Source organism: Haematobia irritans, chromosome 1 (genome assembly GCF_050003625.1).
Source record: "Haematobia irritans isolate KBUSLIRL chromosome 1, ASM5000362v1, whole genome shotgun sequence".
Taxonomy (NCBI): Eukaryota; Metazoa; Arthropoda; class Insecta; order Diptera; family Muscidae; genus Haematobia; species Haematobia irritans.
Genome location: NC_134397.1, coordinates 250,277,923 through 250,302,186, shown reverse-complemented (window position 1 = coordinate 250,302,186; position 24,264 = coordinate 250,277,923). Strand labels below are relative to the sequence as shown.

At 34.6% G+C, this 24,264-nt stretch overlaps 1 protein-coding gene across 1 annotated transcript; it reads right to left on the bottom strand.

The window, feature by feature from the left end:
- Nucleotides 1-1,724: 1,724 nt before the first annotated feature.
- Hsc70-2 (Heat shock protein 70 cognate 2) lies at nt 1,725-22,697 on the bottom strand. Its single transcript, XM_075288700.1, has 3 exons — nt 22,142-22,697; nt 2,219-3,700; nt 1,725-2,140 (listed from the first exon to the last, which is right to left on the bottom strand). Exons 1-3 carry the CDS (start codon nt 22,313-22,315, stop codon nt 1,871-1,873), a joined length of 1,926 nt encoding a protein of 641 aa, XP_075144815.1. The 5' UTR covers nt 22,316-22,697; the 3' UTR covers nt 1,725-1,870.
- Between the last annotated feature and the right edge of the window lie 1,567 nt (nt 22,698-24,264).

The following is a 24,264-nucleotide window of genomic DNA, read 5'->3' as shown; positions in this document are numbered from 1 at the left end:
TATATAAATCTGAACCGATTTGGCTGATATTTTGCATGTTTTTCGAGACCCATAAAATATTCGGATGTACGGAATTTGAGAAAGATCGGTTGATATACACGCCAATTATGACCAGATCGGTGAAAAATATATATGGCAGCTATATCTAAATCTGAACCGATTTTTTCCAAAATCAATAGGGATCGTCCTTGAGCCGAAACAGGAACCTATACCAAATTTTAGGACAATCGGACTAAAACTGCGGGCTGTACTTTGTACACAAAAATACATCAACAGACAGACAGACGGACATCGCTAAATCGACTCAGAGTTTAATTCTAAGCCGATCCGTATACTAAAAGGTTGGTCTATGATTACTCCTTCTTGGCGTTACATACAAATGCACAAACTTATTATACCCTGTACCACAGTAGTGGTGAAGGGTATAATTATTACAAAGTTTTATTTCGATAACAAATTTTGTCAAAATTTTATGTCGATAGCAAATTTTGCCAAAATTTTGTTTCTATAGAAAATTTTGTCCAAATTCTATTTCTGTAGCAAATTTTGTCAAAATTTTACTTCTAAAGAAAATTTTGTCAAAATTTTACATCTATAGAAAACTTTGTCAAAATTTTGTTTCTATAGAAAATGTTGTCAACATTCTATTTCTATAGCAAATTTTGTCAACATTTTATTTCTCTAGAAAATTTTGTCAAAATTTTATTTCTATAGTAAATTTTGTCAAAATTTTATTTCTATAGAAAATGTTTTCTAAATTTTATTTCTGTAGAAAATTTTTTCAAAATTGTATTTCTGTAGCCTGTTTTGCATCAAGAATTCTATCATTCTATCAAACAGTAAAAAATCTACCATTTTTGCTAGAATTCTACCAACTGTGGCAACCGTGACCGCTAGCCATCAAAGGAGCACTATAATAACATGGAATTTTTTTACAATCAAAATTTTGCTTAGATATAAAAAAAGTATTTTAGTAAAAGACTCGCTTGTAATTAATGAAAACATTAAATCAAATAAATAATCATGGAATTCCTTTGCCAATGGAAGCCTTTATTGAAGCCGGAAGTTCCGTTACTTTGCAAATACCGTCATTATATGTATACTTTTTTAATTCAGTGTATAAAAGTAATGCATATTTCCCACATAATTCCCACAAATACAATGTGGTAAAATGCTTAATGCATTTAAATATTTAAATGCATTAAGCAATTTCTGGTTGGTACCGTTTCGTGAACCACTGCTTTGACTTTTCTCTTAAATTCAGCTTATATTGTTTTTTAACTAATCTTTTAAAATTTCTTTTGCTCATATTAATTTATTTTTCAATTTCAATTTTACAAATCACTTTTTCCTTTTTTTTAATAAAACTTTTTTTAATAAAAATTTTCAGAATTAAAACAAGGAAAAACAATTAATAATTAAAAGACTTAGAGCTGTCATAGACTTACAGCTGTCAAAAATGTCAACCGAAAAAAGCAAGTCTAGACCATTTGTTGACTATGTCACCATAATAGTTGACAAAAGTGTTGACTTTGAGACACTAGACCCCAGGCTTTCTACAGGGATATTACTTTTACAAATTCTAATTTATTACTTTTCTAACATTATAATTTACCAGCAACTTTCCCTATAGTTTTTTAATCGATATTGTAATAGTTTGACTTGTCAAACTCATTGAGATACTTGCAATTTCTCAAGCCATACAAATAATTAGTATTCGTGGATTAATTAGGTATAAAAAAATTTTATTAATAACAAATAATACATATACATATTCATAATAATAAAATAATGTAAGATGCCGAAAATTCGATGTAAATACAATGGAAAATAAAATCATATAAAAAAAAATTATTAGAAAATTTAATATCTAATCAACTTCCTCAACAGTGGGACCACCACGACCACCACCACCATTATTTCCTTGGCCTGCCGCCTTTTGACCTCCATCACCACCGGCTCCATGCATTTTCGCCATGATTGGACTGCAAACACGTTGGCAATCCTTCAAATGATCTTCAAATTCTTCCTTTTCAGCCAATGTATTGTTATCCAACCAGGACATTTCAGATGAACATTTGTCACGAACCGTAGCCTTATCCGATTCACTTAGTTTATCCGAAGGAGCATCTTCAACTGCCTGGAATACATAAAGTTTAAGGGAAACACGTTACAAAATCTTTTCTGAAATTCTTTCCCGCCCATCACCATGACCCACCTGTTTACAGCTGAATATATACGATTCCAGATTATTGCGTGCCTGTACTCGTTGCCTTTGCTTCTCATCGTCGTCCTTGTATTTCTCAGCTTCGGCCAACATTCTATCAATATCGGCCTTGGACAAACGTCCCTTATCATTGGTTATGGTAATCTTTTCAGATTTTCCAGTGCTATTATCCTTAGCGGACACATTTAAAATACCATCGGCATTCAAATCGAATGTTACCTCGATTTTGGGAACACCTCGAGGAGCTGGAGGTATACCAGTTAAATTGAATGTACCCAAAAGATTGTTATCCTTGGTCATGGCCCTTTCACCTTCATAGACTTGAATGGTTACAGCATTCTGATTATCACTGTAAGTGGTAAAGGTCTGTTGTTGTTTACATGGAATACGGGCGTTACGTTCAATTAATTTGGTCATAACACCTCCAGCGGTCTCAATGCCCAGTGATAAGGGCGTCACATCGACCAATAAGACATCCTGAATTTGAGAGCTTCCCACTCCGGTGAGAATTGCAGCTTGAACAGCGGCCCCATAGGCCACGGCTTCATCGGGATTAATGGACAAATTCAATTGTTTGCCCCCGAAGAAGTCTTGCAACATTTTTTGGATTTTGGGAATACGAGTAGAACCTCCCACCAAAACTACATCATTTATGGCCGCCTTGTCCATTTTGGCATCATTTAAGGCCTTCTCCACCGGTGTCAATGTTGAACGGAACAAATCCATATTCAATTCCTCAAAACGAGCACGAGTGATTTTCGAATAGAAATCGATACCTTCGTGCAAAGCATCAATTTCCAATGAAGCCTCTGAGCTAGAGGATAAAGTACGCTTTGCTCTTTCACATGCTGTACGCAGGCGTCTAAGGGCCCGGACATTGCCCGAAAGATCACGTTTATGTTTCCTCTTGAATTCCTCAACAAAGAAATTGACCAAGCGATTGTCGAAATCTTCACCACCCAAATGGGTATCACCAGCAGTAGATTTAACCTCAAATAGTGAACCTTCATCAATGGTCAAGATGGAAACATCGAAGGTACCACCACCCAAATCGAAAATCAGCACATTTTTCTCACCCTTTAGATTCTTATCTAAGCCATAGGCCAAAGCAGCTGCTGTGGGTTCATTAATGATACGCAAAACATTGAGCCCGGCAATAGAACCAGCATCTTTTGTAGCTTGACGTTGTGAATCATTGAAATAGGCTGGCACTGTAATAACGGCGTCCGTTACCTTGCCACCCAAATAGACTTCGGCAATTTCCTTCATTTTGGAGAGGACCATCGAACTGATTTCTTCAGGAGCAAAACGCTTACGTTCGCCTTTGAATTCAACTTCAATTTTTGGTTTTCCACAATCATTGACTACTTGGAAAGGCCAATGTTTCATATCTTCTTGGATTTTCTGATCATCGAATTTGCGTCCAATTAAACGTTTGGCATCGAAAACGGTATTCTTGGCATTCATAGCAACCTGAAAAGTAATAAAAAAATCTTATAAAAACCATAATCAAATGATGAATTGAAGGGTTAGCTGCCAATTATTACAGACAACTTAGGTAACTCAATACTACATTACAATCATATTATATCCGAAACAATCAGACATATCAGCAGTGAGGGGACACATAATCGTTGTTTTGCTTTCGGTTGAAGTTGGAATTGAATCCTTGATCGTTGTATACAAGCCGATCGTGGTAATATGGTGGCTCCCTCCCGATAAGTACTTAAACTTACACACCAAATTTTTTTTCTGATTCAATCACGAAATTGATGCAATTAATTTTTTATACCCTCCACCGTAGGATGGGGGTATATTAACTTTGTCATTCCGTTTGTAACACATCGAAATATTGCTCGAAGACCCCATAAAGTATATATATTCTGGGTCGTTGTGAAATTCTGAGTCGATCTGAGCATGTCCGTCTGTTGAAATCACGCTAACTTCCGAATGAAACAAGCTATCGACTTGAAACTTAGCACAAGTAGTTGTTACTGATGTAGGTCGGATGGTATTGCAAATGTGCCATATCGGTCCACTTTTACGTATAGCCCCATATAAACGGACCCCCAAATTTGGCTTGCAAACCCTCTAAGAGAAGCACATTTCATCCGATCTAGCTGAAATTTGGTACATGGTGTAAGTATATGGTCTCTAACAACCATACAAAAATTGGTCCATATCGGTCCATACACCCAGAAAAAAGTGACCCCTTCTTTAAGTTAAAATGAACTAATTGTGAAGAAAGTTGAACTTCGTATAGCGCCAAAGACATTTTTATTTGTTTGAATGATGTGATTTTCGTAGAAATTAGGTAGAATGCATTCCGTATATTAGTTAACATTTTCGTATATTTATGTACCACTATACTACAGAATGAAAAAAATTAACTGAATTGAAATCATATATGGAATGATTTTGAATAATTTGCTGCCTAGCAATTTTGTCCACCTTTTACAATTTCAATACCTACAAATATAAACAAAAAAATTCAAAACCAATTTTTCACAAAAGGTTAGCGTCACTGAATATTACCTGATATTTGAAGATTCGAAAATGAAGTCGAATGAAGGGGTTGTTATTCTGCTGGTGTTTTCTTTTTTATAAACCAATTTTCAAAAAACGAACATTTTTCTCACTAATTTAAAATAACAAATATTTTATATATTTTATTTGTTTTTATAATATTATTTTACTATATTATTTTTTAACAATCTCTCCGTATACCATAACAACGCGATTCCAACTAAAAAAAACAACCTACGCGCAAACATATCGATTACATCAAAGGCAGGTATCGATTACAGGTAGATAAAAGAAATGTAGGAAATTTTCCTACATTCTAACAAGTGTGTTTCCTTAAGTTTTGAAAGGATTGAATACTTCTTAGTACGAATGAACTAAAATATTTTTCTATGCCAAGTGTTATTTGTATGTATGATAAGCTTTCTATAATAAAGGAAGTCAGAATTATCATTTTATAAGAAATCTTACTAAATTTGAGGAAACTTGGTTTTAGTTCGGTTTTTGTTTATTTTTACGAATGCTTTGTTATCAGTCACTAAAATGTTCTTGTTCAGTAGTAAATTCTTATACCCAGCGAAGAAAACAGTGTTAGTTAAATTCCATGCCTTATTCTAGTTAATGAACTATTCCTAACTGCTTTCAGTTTAGGATTTTTTTACTGAAACAAGTAAATTTTATTATTTCACACAAAATATTAACTGAGTGGAAATAAAATGGCTAAACTAAATTGATGAACATTTTTTCCTTTAGTTTCGAAGACACTTTTTTCTGGGTGTAAATATGTACCCCCAATTTGGCTTTCGGAGCCTCTAAGAGAAGCAAATTTCATCCGATCCGGCTGAAATTTCGCACATGATGTTAGTATATGATCTCTAACAACCATGCAAAAATTGGTCCACATAGGTCCATAATTATATATAGCCCCCATATAAACGGACCCCCAAATTTGGCTTGCGATTGCTCTAAGAGAAGCAAATTTCATCCGATCTGGCTGAAATTTGGTACATGGTGTTAGTATATGGTCTCTAACAATCATGCAAAAATTGGTCCACATCGGTCAATAATTATATATAGCCCCCATATAAACCGATCCCCCGATTTGGCTTGCGGAGCCTGTAAGAGAAGCAAATTTCATCCGATCTGGCTGAAATTTGGTACGTGGTGTTACTATATGGTCTCTAATAACCATGCAAAAATTGGTCCACATCGGTCCATAAATATGTATAGCCCCCATATAAACCGATCCCCCAATTTGGCTTTAGGAGCCTCTAAGAGAAGCAATTTTCATCCGATCCAGCTGAAATTTGGTACATAGTGTTACTATATGGTCTCTAACAACTATGAAAAAATTGGTCCACATCGGTGCATAATTATATATAGCCCCCATATAAACCGATCACCAGATTTGACCTCCGGAGCCTCTTGGAAGACTAAAATTCATCTGATTCAGTTGATATTTGGTACGTGGTGTTAATATATGACCTCAAACACCCATGCAAAAATTGGTCGAAATCGGTCAATAATTATATATAGGCCCCATATAAACCGATCCCCAGATTTGACCTCCGGAGCCCCTTGGAAGAGCAAAATTCATCCGATTCGGTTGAAATTTGGTTCGTGATGTTTGTATATGGTATCAAACAATTGGTTCATATCAGTCCAAATTATATATAACCCCCATATAAACCGATCCCCAGATTTGACCTCCGGTGCCTTTTGGAGAAGCAAAATTCATCCGATCTGGGTGAAATTTGGTACGTGGTGTTAGTATATGATATTTAACAACCATGCCAAAAGTGATCCATATCAGTTCATAGTCATATACAGCCCCCATATAAACCGATCCCGAGATTTGGTTTTGGAGCCTCTTGGAGGAGCAAATTTCATCCGTGTCAGTTGAAATTTGTTACATTGTGCTAGTATATGGCCGTTAACAACCATGCCTAACTAGGTCCATATCGGTCTATAGTTATATATAGCCCTCAGATAAATCGATCCCCAATCACACAAAAATTGGTCCATATCGACTTCATGATTGTATATAGCCCCCATATAAGCGACCCCCATATTTTAATTCTGGCTCTCTACGTACCGTGCAAAAGTCCATATCGATTCGTAATTATTTATAGACTTACCTACGCATACCTTTTTTGTCTAATATATACCACATATGGACTAACTCATAATTTAGAAAACGATTTAAGATACCACAACCCAAGTAATTCGATTTTGGATGACAGTCTTTCGTAGAAGTTTCTACGCAATCCATGGTGGAGGGTACATAAGATTCGGTCTGGCCGAACTTACGGCCATATATATTTGTTTCTTATTGAAATGTCTTCAATCACAGAAATGATAGTATCAATTAAAAAAATAATTGAAAGTCAATTAAAATATTAATTGAACCAATTAAAAAATTAATTGATATTATTAATTTGTGTTATTGATTTTTGTTTCAATTAAAAACTTTGTTGAATCAATTAAATTTGTAATTGAATATTTTTTAAAACTCAATTAAGACTCTAATTGGTCTAAAGGTCTAAATAAAAATTTAAATATAGGTATATGGGAACATAAACCTCTAAATATAGTACTCAACAAATTTGAAGAAGTTGAGATGGTATAGAAAGTTTAGATCTACAAAGTGGGGCAGGGTATATTATAGTCGACCCCGCCCTACTTTACACCGTCCTTTAAAACTCAATTAAGACTCTAATTGGTCTAAAAGTCTAAATAAAAATTGCCCAAATCGGATAAAATTTAAATATAGGTATATGGGAACATAAACTTCTAAATATAGTACTCAACAAATTTGAAGAAGTTGACATGGTATAGAAAATTTAGATCTACAAAGTGGTGCAGTGTATAATATAGTCGGTCCCGCCCTACTTTAGACCTTCCATACTTGTTGAAATCTCGCTTTTGTGTGGAAAGGCGGTTTGCAAATCTCGGAAAAGCGAAACTTCGTGAACATAGTATAATTCTTTATAATTCTATCATATTTTCGATAATTAAATATACTACAATTCATAAGAGTTTTTGATGGGATATTATTTGGTATATATTCAGTTTAAATAAATAAATAGATTTTAAATTGTAATAAATATTTGAAATTGCTCTTTAAAACAGTTCTCAGAAATTAATTTTAATCCATTATATCATTCTTCAATCACAAAATCTATTTTTGTGTACAAAATATATAATAAAAAAATATTTCCATTGGAATTGAGGATGGCCAAATTTATACAAATATTTATAAAAAAAAAAAAAAAAAAAACAAAACAAAACGAGAATTTTCCACCGGCAATAATAGCCACACAATCATATGCAAAGAAAATTAGAGAAGCTTCCACAATGTACGTGTATGTTCATATATATGCCCACTTTATGTCGATGCCCCCCTTATAATGTTCCCACTCAATGACACATCAACTAATTGGCAAAATTGGTATATTATTAATAAAAATAATGCAGTAATTACAATGAAATGTTGGAACCAACGTTTATGTGGAGTATTTATAAATTTGTTATATTTAATTTCAATCATAAAAAGATATAAATGTTTTTTTTTTTTAAGAAATTTTTCCAAAAAATCTGAAAATGCATGAAATCTTTATTAGAGTCGATAGTACAGTCCATATACTCGTAATGTAATGTTTGAAGATTATTGCATGCAAAAATTGACCGCGACTGCACCTCAAATGGTACATACGCTTACTTAGATTTTGGCATACTCTTTGCATAATTTCGCAAAAACACAAAGAATAGTCTAAGGGCCAGTTTCTCAATGTCTTGTTATTATTTATCGTGTCGATAAAACAGCTGTTCCCATACAAAAATTTTACTAACCGGAGGTCTATCCACCGGTTAAAATTAATCGGAGGATGAGAAACTGGCCATAAAGGTGTTAAATCGCACGATCTAGGCGGCTAATTGACCGGTCCCGAAAGTTTGGTATGTGGCACACGGTTGTCAAAGTTGCTAGAATTCTACACCAAGAAAAAAGTCCCTTCGGAACTAAAGGAAAAAATGTTCATCAATTTAGTTTAGCCAATTTATTTCCATTAAGTTAAATTTTTGTTTAAAATAATAAAGTAAAAAATCCTAAACATAAAGCAGTTATGAATAGTTCATTAACTACACTGTTAGAAAAATATGTTTTTCATATGTTCCGATATAGACAAAATGTGTTTCGGGCACAATTTTAAAACACAATATATTTAAGTGCAAACACGTAATGTTCCTAAACTAACACTAAATGTTTGGGACATCTATGTTAATATGTTAGAATATATTATGTTTGTGGCATGAATGTTTCATAAAAATCATATGTGTGAATGCAAACATATATAAATTTACAAATTTCGACTAAACATACATATGTTGTGATATTTTATTCAAAGCGACAGAGAGTATAGAGAAAGAAATAGAGATGGAAACCGGGAGAGTTGACGAAAGATATCAACATAACAGCGAAAGAATCAAACGAGAACAATTTCTGTGAAACCGCTTGTATGTTGTTTCGGAAAATTGTTTTATGATAAGGCCAAAAATTTGATATGCTTAAGTCTAAATATTATTTAATTTGAATAAAGAGAATAGACATTCGGAACCAAGAGAATAGACATTTGAAAAACAAACAGCATATGTTTTCGCCTTGAGAGCACCATTTTATGTATGTGTGGACATGTGTTTTGTTTATCATTTTGGCATTAAGGGCACAATTTTTTTCTTGGTTCATTAAAAGAAATCAGGGGTCTTCATAAAAATAACGAAAGGGCACTATACTCTTTTTAGAGTTGGGACAGTAAAATGAAATAAGGAGGAAATAGTGAAAAATTACACAGTAAAATGTATAAAAAAAAGTTTAGTTCCTCTTTATTAATAAGTAGTCCACGAGGAGTTGACGGACACCTTCAAATATAAAAGCGGGCATTAAATTCGAGTTTTGCAGCTAAAACAATTTAAAAAGTTTATTTTCTTTAAAATGAATTATTAAAGAAAAAAAAATAAAAGGCATTTTAGAGCGACGGTGTTAAATGCTAGTAAAAAACTGTTCACGCCTAACTAAATTTATGTTTATATTATAAAATTATTTATGTATGTTTATACTCGACTCCACGTTCTTCTTTTGTTAGAGTTTTTGAATTCCTTCCAAATTTTAAAGTTTTGTACCAAAAACAGTTTTTTGTTACAAAATTGTTATTTTTGCAGTAAAAAAATATTTTATCCAAAAATCAGTCAATTTCGTTTATATTAAGCACTGTTACTGACTATAAATCTTTAATAACCCACATTTCGAAGTTTCATTATAAAAATTTAATATAGTATAAATATAAATGTGTAAATTAAAAATAAAAAAAGTGTTCGGTCGGAGCAGGGATTGAACCCACGACCCTTTGCATGCAAGGCAGACATGCTAACCACTGCTCCACGTGGCAAACAAATGTATGTTTCTGTTAAATAATGTTATGTTTGCATGGGCTCGTGGGCGCTGCAAACTATGCTATATAAATGTAATTTATAACGATAATTATCTCCTGGTGACTATAACAGCTACGTAATCCAGTGGATAGTGTGTTGGCTTACAAACTGTATGGTGCTCGGTTCGATTCTCCGTGCAGGCGAAAGGTAAAATTTAAAAAATTTATAAAAGTGAATAATTTCTTCAACATTATTTGTATTACAGAAAAAGGTGCCAAGAACTAAAATATTTCGTGGATGTGAAAATTACGAGTATGTTAGGCAATGAGCAGAATCGTCTTTGGGAAAAATTCTTCCAAGCATATAATATTTTGGACTCAAAATGCTTCCAAACATATAATATGTTCACATAAAACAAACATATTAATGTTTCGGCAGTATCCAATAATATATGTGCTTCCTGCAAGATATGGTTGGAACATATGTTAAAGAAGCGATTTTTTTTGAGGGTGTAGAATAAGGCATGGAATTTTATTATACTGTTTTCTTCGCTGGGTATAAGAATTTACTACTGAACAAGAAAATTTTATTCACTGATAACAAAGCATTTAGTAAAATTTCTTATAAAATGATAATTCTGGCATAGATAAATATTTTAGTTCATTCGTACTAAGAAGTATTCAATCCTTTTAAAACTGAAGGAGACACACTTGTTAGAATATAGGAAATTTTCCTATATTTCTTTGATCTACCTGTAATCGATAACTGTCATCGATGTAATCGGTATGCTTGCGCGTGGGTTGTTTTTTAGTTGGAATCGCGTTGTTATGGTATACGGAGGGATTGTTAAAAAATAATATAGTAAAATAATATAATAAATAAAATATATAAAATATTTGCTATTTTAAATTAGTGAGAAAAAACTATGTTCCTGATGGTGTATAAAGAAAGAAAACAGAATAATGACCCCTTCATTCGTCTTCATTTTGGAATCTTCATCTTCTAATCTTTCCATTGTAAAAAAATTGCGGATGCGTCTTTTTTGAACACCTGTTTCTATATGAACGAGTTGCCAGAGATGGAAGTTTCCAAAACACTTAACTTTTTTCTGTTTATACAGCGCTTTTTGTGCTTAGCCTATAGGCTAAGAAGTTTCCGAACTGCCCTCGTACGTTGCATTTTCACATGTTTTAAAATAATAAAGCACATAGAACCATTTTTATACCCTCCACCATAGAATGGGGGGTATATTAACTTTGTCATTCCGTTTGTAACACATCGAAATATTGCTCGTGAAATTCTGAGTCGATCTAAGCATGTCCGTCCGTCCGTCTGTTGAAATCACGCTAACTTCCGAACGAAACATGCTATCGACTTGAAACTTGGCACAAGTAGTTGTTATAGCTGTAGGTCGGACGATATTGAAAATGGGCTATATCGGACCACTTTTACGTATAGCCCCCATATAAACCGACGCTCAGATTTGGCTTGCGGAGCCTCTTGGAGGAGCAAAATTCATCCGCTCCGGTTGAAATTTGGTACATGGTGTCTGTACATGATCTCTCACAACCACGCAAAAATTGGTCCAAATCGGTCCATAATTATATATAGCCCCCATATAAACCAATCCCCAAATTTGGCTTGCGGAGCCTCTAAGAGAAGCAAATTTTATCCGATCCGGCTGAAATTTGGTACATGGTGCTAGTATATGGTCTCCAATAAATATGCAAAAACTGGTCCACATCGGTCCATAATTGTATATAGCCCCCATATAAACCGATCCCCAAATTTGGCTTGCGGAACCTCTAAGAGAATCAAATTTTATCCGATCCGGCTGAAATTTGGTACATAGTGCTACACTGAAAAAACAGTGAACCCACCAGGAATAAAATTTTGGGTTAATTTTAGAAAATTTTAATATTTTTAGAAAATTTTAACTAAACAGTATTACAAACGCTGACATGTCGCCGATATCACAAAAATAAGTAAATATTTTTCGACAAATGCAAGAAAATTTATTAGGCATAATTAATTTTTTTCACTTGTCAAAGAAAATTTTGTAGTTTGAAGGAAAAACTTGGAGTTAAAAAATGCAAGAATGTCTTTAGTGACATACGAAGTTCATGATGAACGCATTTTTGGTAAAATTTACAAATTTAAAGAAATAATGAACTATTTTGTGGGATGCGCGAATTTAGTAAATCTTTTTGCTTAATTTGAGGATAATTTTTTCCCGTTTTTTAGTTCATTTAACTAACGTACGCAAAAAATTATTAGAGTAAATGAAACTTTCTCCAAACATAATAATTCCATGAACTAAAATAAAGTTAAATTGGCTTTAGTGAAATAGAGAGTTCACTTTTTTTTGAGTGTAGTATATGGTCTTTAACAAACATGCAAAAACAGGTCCACATCGGTCCATAATTATATATAGCCCCCATATAAACCGATCCCCAGATTTGGCTTGCGGAGCCTCTAAGAGAAGCAAATTTCATCCGATCCAAATTTCATGGTACATGGTGTAAGTATATGGTCTCTAACAACTGTGCAAAAATTGGTCCACATTGGTCCATAATTATATATAGCCCCCATATAAACCGATCCCCAGATTTGTTCTCCGGAGACTTTTTGAGGAGCAAAATTCATGCGATCCGGTTGAAATTTGGTACGTGGTGTTATTATATGGTCTCTAACAACCATGCAAAAATTGGTCCACATCGGTCCATAATTATATATAGCCACCAAATTTGGTCTCCGGAGCCTCTTGGAGAAGCAAACTTCATCCGATCCGGTTGAAATTTGGAATCTACAAAATTTTATTTCTATAGAAAATTTTGTCAAAATTTTATTTCTATACAAAATTTTCTCAAAATTTTATTTCTATAGAAAATTTTGTCAACATTTAATTTCTATACAAAATTTTGTCAAAATTTTATTTCTATAAAAATTTTTGTCAAACTTAATTATATACGTATTTAATCGGCCTTTTTAGTTTAATATATACCACGTATACCACCATCGAATTAAAATTTAAGTCCATTGGATAGAATATAAACCATAGATTAAGGGTATAATTACAGACCTTTCTAGCTTCTTATAAATCCACAGCTCTTTCATATAAATATATCGAAACAATTAAAATAGGAATATTGTCGATATGTATTTTCAAATCTCTCCAGCAATCATCAACATTTGTAAATATATATGACCATATTTATGACATCAATTGTTACTCTTATATAGAAGTGGATACTGAAATCTTGTTGTTCACATGACCATATAGAAGTCACTGGAGCATGTATTCCAATCAGTAAGTAATGGCGTAAGTCGATTGCGGCGACGACGACAACGACGACGTGAGTATCTTATAGTTGCCATTCACAAGAGGTCAAGTAAATCTTGGCTTTACAAACTCTACAATGTTACCGAAATTGTTGTTAAACATCATAAAATTGTCAACAAGAATAACAATAAAAATCCATAAATCAATCGCTTGGTGTGAACAATAATTTCAATTGATGACGATCCGAATAGTGGAGAAACCCTCTAGCAATTGGACAGACGGCTAGATATGCTACTATACTATTAGCATTTAAATTTGGTAAATCGAAATTATGAGACATAGACGCCTCTAACAAATATGTTACAAAATTATTCGTACATAGAATCGTGAACAAACAAAACTTGCCAAATTTTAATTCTAAATTATTTCTCATTGATTTGTGAAAATGATGAATGATTTTCTCACTTGTGATCGTTGGAGATCATTAAAATCGCAGCGTGATAGAAATGAATTACTTTGTTTTAGAAATTGTTGACCTATGATTATTTTCATTACTATTTAGTAATGAAGCCATGGCTTTAGACTTGATTTCAGTTGAGCGAGATATTAACATAGAATGGACTTTATGGCTACTCAGCATGTATATGAAGGACAGTTGAGATCGATTATACCAAGTATAGAGGAGTGGAGGGACTGATTCATTTTGGAGACCTGAATATTTATACGGATGGCTCGGAAATGGATGATGGCATCTACTGCGAAGAGTTGGGGACAAGGGATTCATACAAGATGGAATGACGGGTGCAGCATCTTTCAGGCGGAGGTATTTGCGGGACTGCGGGACTACTGTTGATGAGGCCGAAATTCAGGAGCGATATCAGCTTCTTCATCGACAGTAGGACGGACCCTATGGCGACTCAGCATGTATATGAGGGACAGTTGAGATCGATTATACCAAGTATAGAGGAGTGGAGGGACTGATACATTTTGGAGACCTGAATATTTATACGGATGGCTCGAAAATGGATGATGGCATCTACTGCGAAGATTTGGGGATAAGGGATTCATACAAGATAGATGACGGATGCAGCATCTTTTAGGCGGAGGTATTTGCCATTACGAAAGCGACGGAACTACTGTTGATGAGGCCGATATGCAGCAGCGATATCAGCTCTTCATCGACAGTAGGACGGACTTTATGGCGACTCAGCATTTATATGAGGGTCAGTTGAGATCGAGAATACCAAGTATAGAGGAGTGGAGAAAGGGACGCATACAATTTGGAGACCTGAATATTTATACGGATGGCTCGAAAATGGATGAGGGCATTGGCAGTGGTATCTACTGCGAATATTTGGGGATAAGAGATTCATCCAAGATGGATGACCGATGCTGCACCTTTCTGGCGGAGGTATTTGCCATTGCGAAAGCTGCGGAACTACTGTTAATGAGGCCGATATGCAGTAGCGATATCAGCTTCTTCAACGACAGTGGCGACTCAGCATTTATATGAAGGACAGTTGAGATCGATTATACCAAGTATAGAGGAGTGGAGAGAGGGACGCATACAATTTGGAGACCTGAATATTTATACGGATAGCTCGAAAATGGATGAGGGCACTGGCAGTAGTATCTACTGCGAAGAGTTGGAGATAAGGGATTTATACAAGATGGATGACGGATGCAGCATCTTTAAGGCGGAGGTATTTGCCATTGCGAAAGCTGCGGAACTACTGTTGATGAGGCCGATATGCAGCAGCGATATCAGCTTCTTCATTGACAGTAGGACGGACTTTATGGCGATTCAGCATGTATATGAAGGACAGTGTAGATCGATTATACCAAGTATAGAGGAGTGGAGGGACTGACACATTTTGGAAACCTGAATATTAATACGGATGGCTCGAAAATGGATGATGGCATCTACTGCGAAGATTTGGGGATAAGGGATTCATCCAAGATGGATGACGGATGCAGCATCTTTCAGGCGGAGGTATATGCCATTGCGAAAGCTGCGGAACTACTGTTGATGAGGCCGATATGCAGCAGCGATATCAGCTTCTTCATCGACAGTAGGACGGACTTTATGGCGACTCAGCATTTATATGAGGGACAGTTGAGATCGATAATACCAAGTATAGAGGCGTGGAGAGAGGGACGCATACATTTTGGAGACCTAAAGATATATACGAATGGCTCGAAAATGGATGAGGACACTGCCAGTGGTATCTACTGCTAAGTGTTGGGGATAAGGGATTCATACAAGATGGATGACGGATGCAGCACCTTTCAGGCGGAGGTATTTGCCATAGCGAAAGCTGCGGAACGATTGTTGATGAAGCCGATATTCAGGAGCGATATAAGCTTCTTCATCAGACAGTCAGGCAGCAATAAAGGTCTTAGGAAATCCGAACATAATGTCGAAGGTAGTCAGCCGCTCTCGTAGAGAGCTTAGAGCTCTCACAGAACAGCATAATATCACTCTGGTGTGCTGGTACCTGGAAATTATGGAATAATGGGATATGAGGAGCCGGATGTGCTGATTAAAGAAGGCGCACCCGGGACGAAGAACATTGTTACAGATGTCTTTCTCCCGCTATCTTTATATAATTAAAAGATCAATGTCAGATATGGTGATTTACGAAAGGAAAGTTGGGCTTCCTCTGCGACCTGCTAGCAAACCAAACTGATGTGGGACGACAAGAGCTGTAAGAACTCTGATTTTCTGATGGCTACTCACAGAGAAGAGAGCATTGATAGGCATAATAACAGGACACAACACACTTGGAAAAACATGGTAAGGATTGGCTTAATGACTGGGAGCCTCCGGTGCAATGGTTAGCATACCCGCATTGCATACACAAGGTCGTGGGTTCGATTCCTGCTTCGACCGAACACCAAAAAGTTTTTCAGCGTTAAATAATCCCACCTCAGTAACGCTGGTGATATTTTTGAGCGTTTCAAAGCTTCTTTAAGTGGTTTGACTGCAATGTGGAACGCCGTTCGGACTCGGCTATAAAAAGGAGGTCCCTTGCCATAGAGCTTAACATGGAATCGGGCAGCACTCAGTGATAAAAGAGAAGTTCACCAATGTGGTATCACAATGGACTGGATAGTCTAAGTGAGCCTGATACATCGGGCTGCCACCTAACCTAACCTAAAACCTAATGACTGACGATATTTGCAAATGGTGTCTGGACCCAGAGGCAACAGAAGACTCCTACCATTTTCTGTGCCAGTGTTCAGCATTATTCTTTAGAAGAAACAATATACTGGGCTCCTTTTTATTTCAGGATATAACGGAACTGCAACCTGAAGGATATATGTACTTGCCTTCATCTAGGCCTCGGGATGGAAGACCTAGAAAACTCTTTCTTTGGAACTCGCGTGCAAACTCAAATGGTTGATGAGGACGAAGAAGAAAAACATGGTCTAAGTGGGAGCCAGCTCTTTTGGCTACGGGCTGGTTTTATCCTCCATAACCTAACCTAACATAGACTTGGTTTGGACAGAATCGTACCACAGTCGCAATAAAAACAATACCCGCTACTAGAGTGGGAGCGTTGTATACAGGTCGATAACACGGCATATATATCTTATGGCAGCTAAATATAAAGAATCGATAATAACGGTCCATGGAATTTCCAATAGCAATTATAGAAATGCATTTCTTTTACGCCTCCAACGGAAGTATCCGCTGCCCATAATGCGCCGTCCAAACAATAAGTTTATCCGGATGACAGTGCACGTGTCGAACATATCCCAGATATTGGTCACACTATAAGTTATGTCCGAAGACATAATCTATACCGTAGCTTGTTAATGGGATCGCTAACACAGTTATCGACTTTCCGTCCGGAATACTTTATAGTCTACCAAAATTTTAAGAACATTTTACCAAAAATCTGCCAATTTCTAAAAACCGTATTTTTAAGTTTGTCAAAATTTTATTTGTATAGAAAATGTGGTCAAATTTTTATTTCTATCGACAGTTTTGTCAAAATGCTACTTCTATAGAAAATTTTGTCAAAATTGGATTTCTATAGAAAATTGTTTTTTATTTTTAAAATTTTTTCTATAGAAAAATTTGACAACACTTTATTTTTATAGAGAATTTTGTCCAAATTATGACAGTGGCATAGGAAAAGAGATATGTTTGTTTCGAATTTATTTCGGCAAAAGCCGGCTATCAATGTAAAACCTTTTTTCGGAGGGTTCAAGTGTGGTTTTTGTTGGGTTTAATAAACTGCCTGAATTTATTCTGATAATTGGTTGATAGTTTTACTGCAAGTAGAGGATGCTGATGAGGAATGTGGTAATTCCGAAACGTGCGTCCATCCAACCATCTTGCAGTCTATAGGGCTTTGCCCAAATAAATTTGACAAACATTCTTTTCCTCTGTTGGTTAAGCTACTCTTGTAGTTTAGTCAATGTATGGTTTTAAGCTGAAATAAAAAACAACAACAATGCTTAAAGAACAAAACCAACAATAACAAAACAAAACAAATGGCAAATTATATTTCTATACATAGAAAATTGAAGTATATCTTAGTTGGAGAGGAAGATTAAAAAAAAAATACCATTTTCAGTAGAATTCTACCAGCTGTGGCAACCATGCTCAAGGTTAGCCTAAAAACTAAGAAAAAATAGATATTTGGGTTTCCACAAAAGGCCTGGTACGAAGCATTTAACGAATGCATGTTATCGATAAATGTTGTTATCGACTGTTTTTATATTGCATATGGACATACCTAAGAAAAATGCTGTCATCCACAATCGAATTACTTCGGTTGCGGTAACACTTGCCGATGGCAAGTTATCTTAAAACTTATTAACACCATCTTCTAAATTGTAAGTCAGCCCACACAGAAAAAAATTTCACGAACATTTTTCCAATTAAAATCTTAATTGAGTTTTAAAAAATATTCAATGAAAAACTTAATTGATTCAACAAATTTTTTAATTGAAATAAAAATCAATCACACAAATTAATAGTATCAATTAAATATTTAATTGGATCAATGAATTTTTTAATTGACTGTCAATTAATTTTTTAATTGATACTATCATTTCTGTGATTGAAGACATTTCAATTAAAAAATTAATTGGAGCAATTAATTTCGTGATTGAATCGGAAAAAAAATTTTTTGTGTGCATGCGGGGTATATATTAACCAAAAAAAAAGCCGATAAAATATGTATATAATTCAGTTTGACAAAATTTTCTTTAGAAATAAAATTTTGACAAAATTTTCTATAGAAATAAAATTTTGACAGCATTTTCTTTAGAAATAAAATTTTGACAAAATTTTCTATAGAAATAAAATTGTGACTAAATTTTCTATAGAAATAAAATTTTGACAAAATTTGCTATAGTAATAAAATTAAAAAAAAAATTGCTATAGTAATAAAATTTTAACAAAATTTTCTATAGAAATAACATTTTGGTAGATTATTTTTTGGCGATATGGACCAATTTTTGTGTGATTGGCGATCGACTATATATAACTAAAGACAGATATAGACCAATTTTCGCATGGTTGTTAGAGACCATATACACGCAAAGAAAAAAAAAAAAACGTTTGGAAAACGTGTACCGAAAACGTTTTTCTTTTGTTAGAGTTTTTTGAATTGCTTCGAAAATTTTAAACTTTTATCACCAAAAAAATCGTTTGTTACAAAATTTGTATTTTTTCAATAAAAAAAGTTATTTTTGAAACCACAACGCAGTCCATTTCGTTTATATCAAACACTGTTCTTTTCTGACTTTAGGTCTTTAATAAGACACATTTTACAGTTCAAAATTTAATATAGGACAATGTAATGTTCAACATTTTTACGGAATCTTCGGAACATATCTGGAATATATGAAAAAAAAACTTTGGTCGAAGCAGGGATCGAACCCACGACCCTTGGCATGCAAGTCAGACGTAGCAACCACTGCTCCACGGTGTCAAACTAACTGTTTTTTTCTGTTAAATAAACTTTGTTTATTCGGCTCGTGGGCGCCGCAAGCTATGCTATATAAATATAACTTATATGGATAATTATCTATTGATGACAATAACAGGTACATAGCTCAGTGGTTAGTGTGTTGGCTTACAAAGTGCATGGTCCGCGGTTCGATTCTCCGTCCTGGCGAAAGGTAAAAAAATTTTAAAAATTTATAAAATCGTATAATTCCTTCTACATTGTTGGTATTACAGGAAAAGGTGTTAAGAACTAAAAAACCTCGTGGATGTGAGAAAGATGTGAGGGAAAATGCAATTAGTAAGAAAACAATTTTTTTTGAGTTAGTCTTTATGAAATTGTTTTTACATCCTGGAAAAAAATAAACGTTTATCACAAGAAGTATATACTTTTCTTCCAAATACACTTCCTTACAGCGAAAAGCAAATGAGAAACGAACTTTGTTTGTCTAAAATTTCGTTTGGGAGGAAAGAATTATTTTTTTGCGTGTACTAACACCACGTACCAAATTTCAAGCGGATCGGATGAATTTTGCTCCTCCAAGAGCCTCTGGAGGTCAAATCTGGGTATCAGGTTATATGGGGGCTGTATATAATTATGGACCGATATGGACCAATTTTTGCATGGTTGTTAGCGACCATATACTAACGCAATGTACCAAATTTTAACCGAATCGGATGAATTTTGCTCCTCGAAGAGGCTCCGGAGGTCAAATCTGGGTATCAGGTTATATGGGGGGCTGTATATAATTATGGACCGATATGGACCAATTTTTGCATGGTTATTAGAGACCGTATACTAACACCACGTACCAAATTTCAAGCGGATCGGATAAATTTTGCTCCTCCAAGAGGCTTCGTAAGCCAAATTACAGGTCGGTTTATATGGGGGCTATACATAATTATGGACCGATATGGACCAATTTTTGCATGGTTGTTAGCGACCATATACTAACGTAATGTACCAAAATTTAACCGAATCGGATGAATTTTGCTCCTCCAAGAGGCTCCGGAGGTCAAATCTGGGGATCGGTTTATATGGGGGCTATACATAATTATGGACTGATATGGACCAATTTTTGCATGGTTGTTAGAGACCATATACTAACACCACGTACCAAATTTCAAGCGGATCGGATAAATTTTGGTCCTCCAAGAGGCTCCGCAAGCCAAATCTACGGGTCGGTTTATATGGGGGCTATACGTAAAATTGGCCCGATATGGCCCATTTGCAATACCATCCGACCTACATCAATGACAACTATTGTTTCAAGTCGATAGTTTGTTTCGTTCGGAAGTTAGCGTGATTTCACCACGACCCCGAATATATATACTTTATGAGGTCTTAGAGCAATATTTCGATGTGCTACAAACGGAATGACAAAGTTAATATACCCCCCATCCTATGGTGGAGGATATAAAAAAAAAAACAAAAGAAACAACTTGGATTTATGATGAGGTGCCAGAGTTTGCCTTAGGAAAATAAACTGACTGGACTCTGGTTAATACCGATGGGAACTTTAAAATTCCCACCAATGGGAACTTTAAAATTTCCACACTGAAAAAACAGTGAACCCACCAGGAAGAAAACTTTCGGTTAATTTTAGAAAATCTTGAATATTTGTAGCAAATTTTAACTAAACAGTATTACTAACGTTGGCATCACGCCGATGTCATAAAAATAAGTAAATATTTTTCCACATATTCAAGAAAATTTATTAGACATAACTAAGTTTTTTTAATTGTTAAAGAAAATTTTGTAGTTTGAAGGAAAAACTTGGAGTTCAAAATTGCAAGAATGTCTTTAGTGACATACGAAGTTCATGATGGACGCATTTTTGGTAAAATTTACAAATTTAAAGAAATTCTGAACTATTTTGTGGAAGACACGAATTTAGTTAATCTTTATGCTTCATTTGAGTATATTTTTCCTCGGTTTTAGTTAATTTAACTAACGTAGACAAAAGATTATTAGAATAAAGGAAACTTTCTCCAAACATAATAATTCCATGAATTAAAATAAAGTTAAATTGGCTTTAGTGAAATAGAGAGTTCACTTTTTTTTGAGATTTTGGCAATTTAAATCCATTAAACGACAAAATACTGTCAAGTCACACTAAATTACTTTAAAAACAAAAAAAAAAAAACCTTAACCACTATTTTCGCTTAACTCTCAAATTTTCTTCGATATTTTGTGGTATTAATATTTTAAAATGGGAAATTTTTTCATTGAGAAATAATTCTCGAATATTGGGGCCTTATTTCATTTTTGTTTTGGACTTTATTTCATTAGAGCCATAAACTCTACATTCCACTATAAGCGCAAAACTATCAAACTTTAGCATATATTGCACATTTCAATGTCCATGGTATTCAGGGGCCCATGTCGCACATATTTGGCAAACTTTTTGAATTCACTTGGGAAACGGTGTACTAAAAATATTTTTATATGTATGGCATTTCATATCTAACAAATCAATAATGAAACACGACACTAATGCTTAATTATTGTTAATGATTTCGCTGGCAAAAAAAAGAAAAACACCATTCACATCCAATTGCGTAGATATCCCGCGGTGTTGATTGATACCAATTTATTTTTGATCCTTTTATGGCCAATTAGAACTCATGCTGGTTTTGAATGCGTCTAGTAGTTAAAAAATCCAAATTTCCACCAACTGTTCTAATCAAATGCGAGAGGATATGTACGTACCTGATTTTTGGCAGCATCGCCTATCAAACGTTCGGTATCATTAAAGGCCACATAACTAGGAGTGGTACGATTTCCTTGGTCATTAGCAATGATTTCAACTTTATTATGTTGCCAAACACCCACACAGGAGTAAGTGGTGCCAAGATCAATACCAATTGCTGGAGCTTTAACCATTTTAATGTATTAACTGTTTTTTTTGTTATAAAAAATTATTTTGTGTGCGTGTTTTTTTAATATTTCCAAATACGGATATTTTTCTTATTGGACACAACCACTCTTTGCCCGATGCACACTATGCTTGCACAATTGTCCACTATCGTTTTTTTTTTTCAATAGAATTTTCAAAACGCTTTGTTTGATGTTCAACGTTATACTGAAAAAATATTGAAGTGATTCATAGATTTTATGCGATTTTTGTGGCGCACGAAAATGTTTATTCAACTTGCAACGATGCCCCCAAATTTGCGATTCTTTCTCAGTGTGAGTATTGAATGAGAGCGTTGATCTTCTTTTTGGAAAAATGAACTCAGTGCGATCGGAATCTTTTTGTTTTATTTATTTCGATGAAGAAAAATGTTCTATGCATGTATGTATATCTATCTATAAATGTTATTGTTTATAGAAGAGAATGTTTGACAATATTTTCTTATGATAATTTCTTTATTTTTAATATTTATCTTTATTTATGTCAGAATATTCGAGATGTAGGAAAATAATTTTGGTTACGCACATGAGAAATATAAATTTCTCGCCATATATGTTAAGCATGGAAAATAATATTACTCGATTTTTTTCAACAGATTTTATTGGAAAAAAATTATATAGTATGAGTTGTTTTGATTAACATACAACCAGAAAAACAGTAGCTCTCCTGGACACAAATTCCAATTTAACTCTATTTTAGTTCATGGAAATTATTATGATTTACACAGAAGAAAAAAACGTAACCCTCCAGGACACAAAAGCCAATATAACTCTATTTTAGTTCATGGATCATATTGCGATTTACACAGAAAAAAGTAAACTGTTTTATAGAAAGAATGAACTACAGCATGAGAAAATTAAACTAAATTGTACTCATAGAAGACAAAAATGAAAAAAAAGTAAAGAACAAATTATTGGTGTCAAATCAGGACCATTTTAACCATACAATAGAACCTTCTTACTATTTTTCGGAATCGTACGAAAATGTTCTTCGTTTTTAGTTCATATTGAACGTAGGTGTACGACCATTGCCCACTTTATGCCCAAGTTTATATCATAAAATGTTTGAGACATATTAAAAAAAAAACAAGTATATACAGCCGCAAGTTCGGCCAGGCCGAATCTTATGTACCCACCACCATGGATTGCGTAGAAACTTCTACGAAAGACTGTCATCCACAATCGAATTACTTGGGTTGTGGTATCTTAAAACTTCTTATTCCTGCATGGTTGTTGGATACCATATACTAACATCACGTACCAAATTTTAACCGAATGGGAAGTATTTTGCTCTTCCAAGGGGCTCTGGAGGTCAAATCTGGGGATCGGTTTATATGGGGCCTATATATAATTATGGACCGATATCGACCAATTTTTGCATGGGAGTTTGAGGCCATATATTAACACCACGTACCAAATTTCAACTGAATCAGATGAATTTTGGTCTTCCAAGAGGTTCCGGAGGTCAATTCTGGTGATCGGTTTATATGGGGGCTATATATAATTATGAGCCGATGTGGACCAATTTTTGCATGGTTGTTAGAGACCATATACTAACATCACGTACCAAATTTCAGCCATATCGGATGAAATTTGCTTCTCTTAGAGGCCTCGCAAGCCAAATCGGGGGATCGGTTTATATGGGGGCTATATATAATTATGGACCGATGTGGACCAATTTTTGCATGGTTGTTCGAGACCATATACTAACACCATGTACCAAATTTCAGCCGGATCGGATGAAATTTGCTTCTATTAGAGGCCTCGCAAGCCAAATCGGGGGATCGGTTTATATGGGGGCTATATATAATTATGGACCGATGTGGACCAATTTTTGCATGGTTGTTAGAGACCATATACTGACACCATGTACCAAATTTCAGCCGGATCGGATGAAATTTGCTTCTCTTAGGGGCCTC

What these genes read in the sequence shown, in the direction of transcription:
- Hsc70-2 (XM_075288700.1), bottom strand. Translation starts at nt 22,315, where the DNA reads ATGGTTAAAGCTCCAGCAATTGGTATTGATCTTGGCACCACTTACTCC. An exon ending in GCGATGCTGCCAAAAATCAG is followed by an intron (nt 3,701 to 22,141) that starts GTACGTACATAT and finishes ATTACTTTTCAG; the next exon opens with GTTGCTATGAATGCCAAGAA. An exon ending in ATATATTCAGCTGTAAACAG is followed by an intron (nt 2,141 to 2,218) that starts GTGGGTCATGGT and finishes TATGTATTCCAG; the next exon opens with GCAGTTGAAGATGCTCCTTC.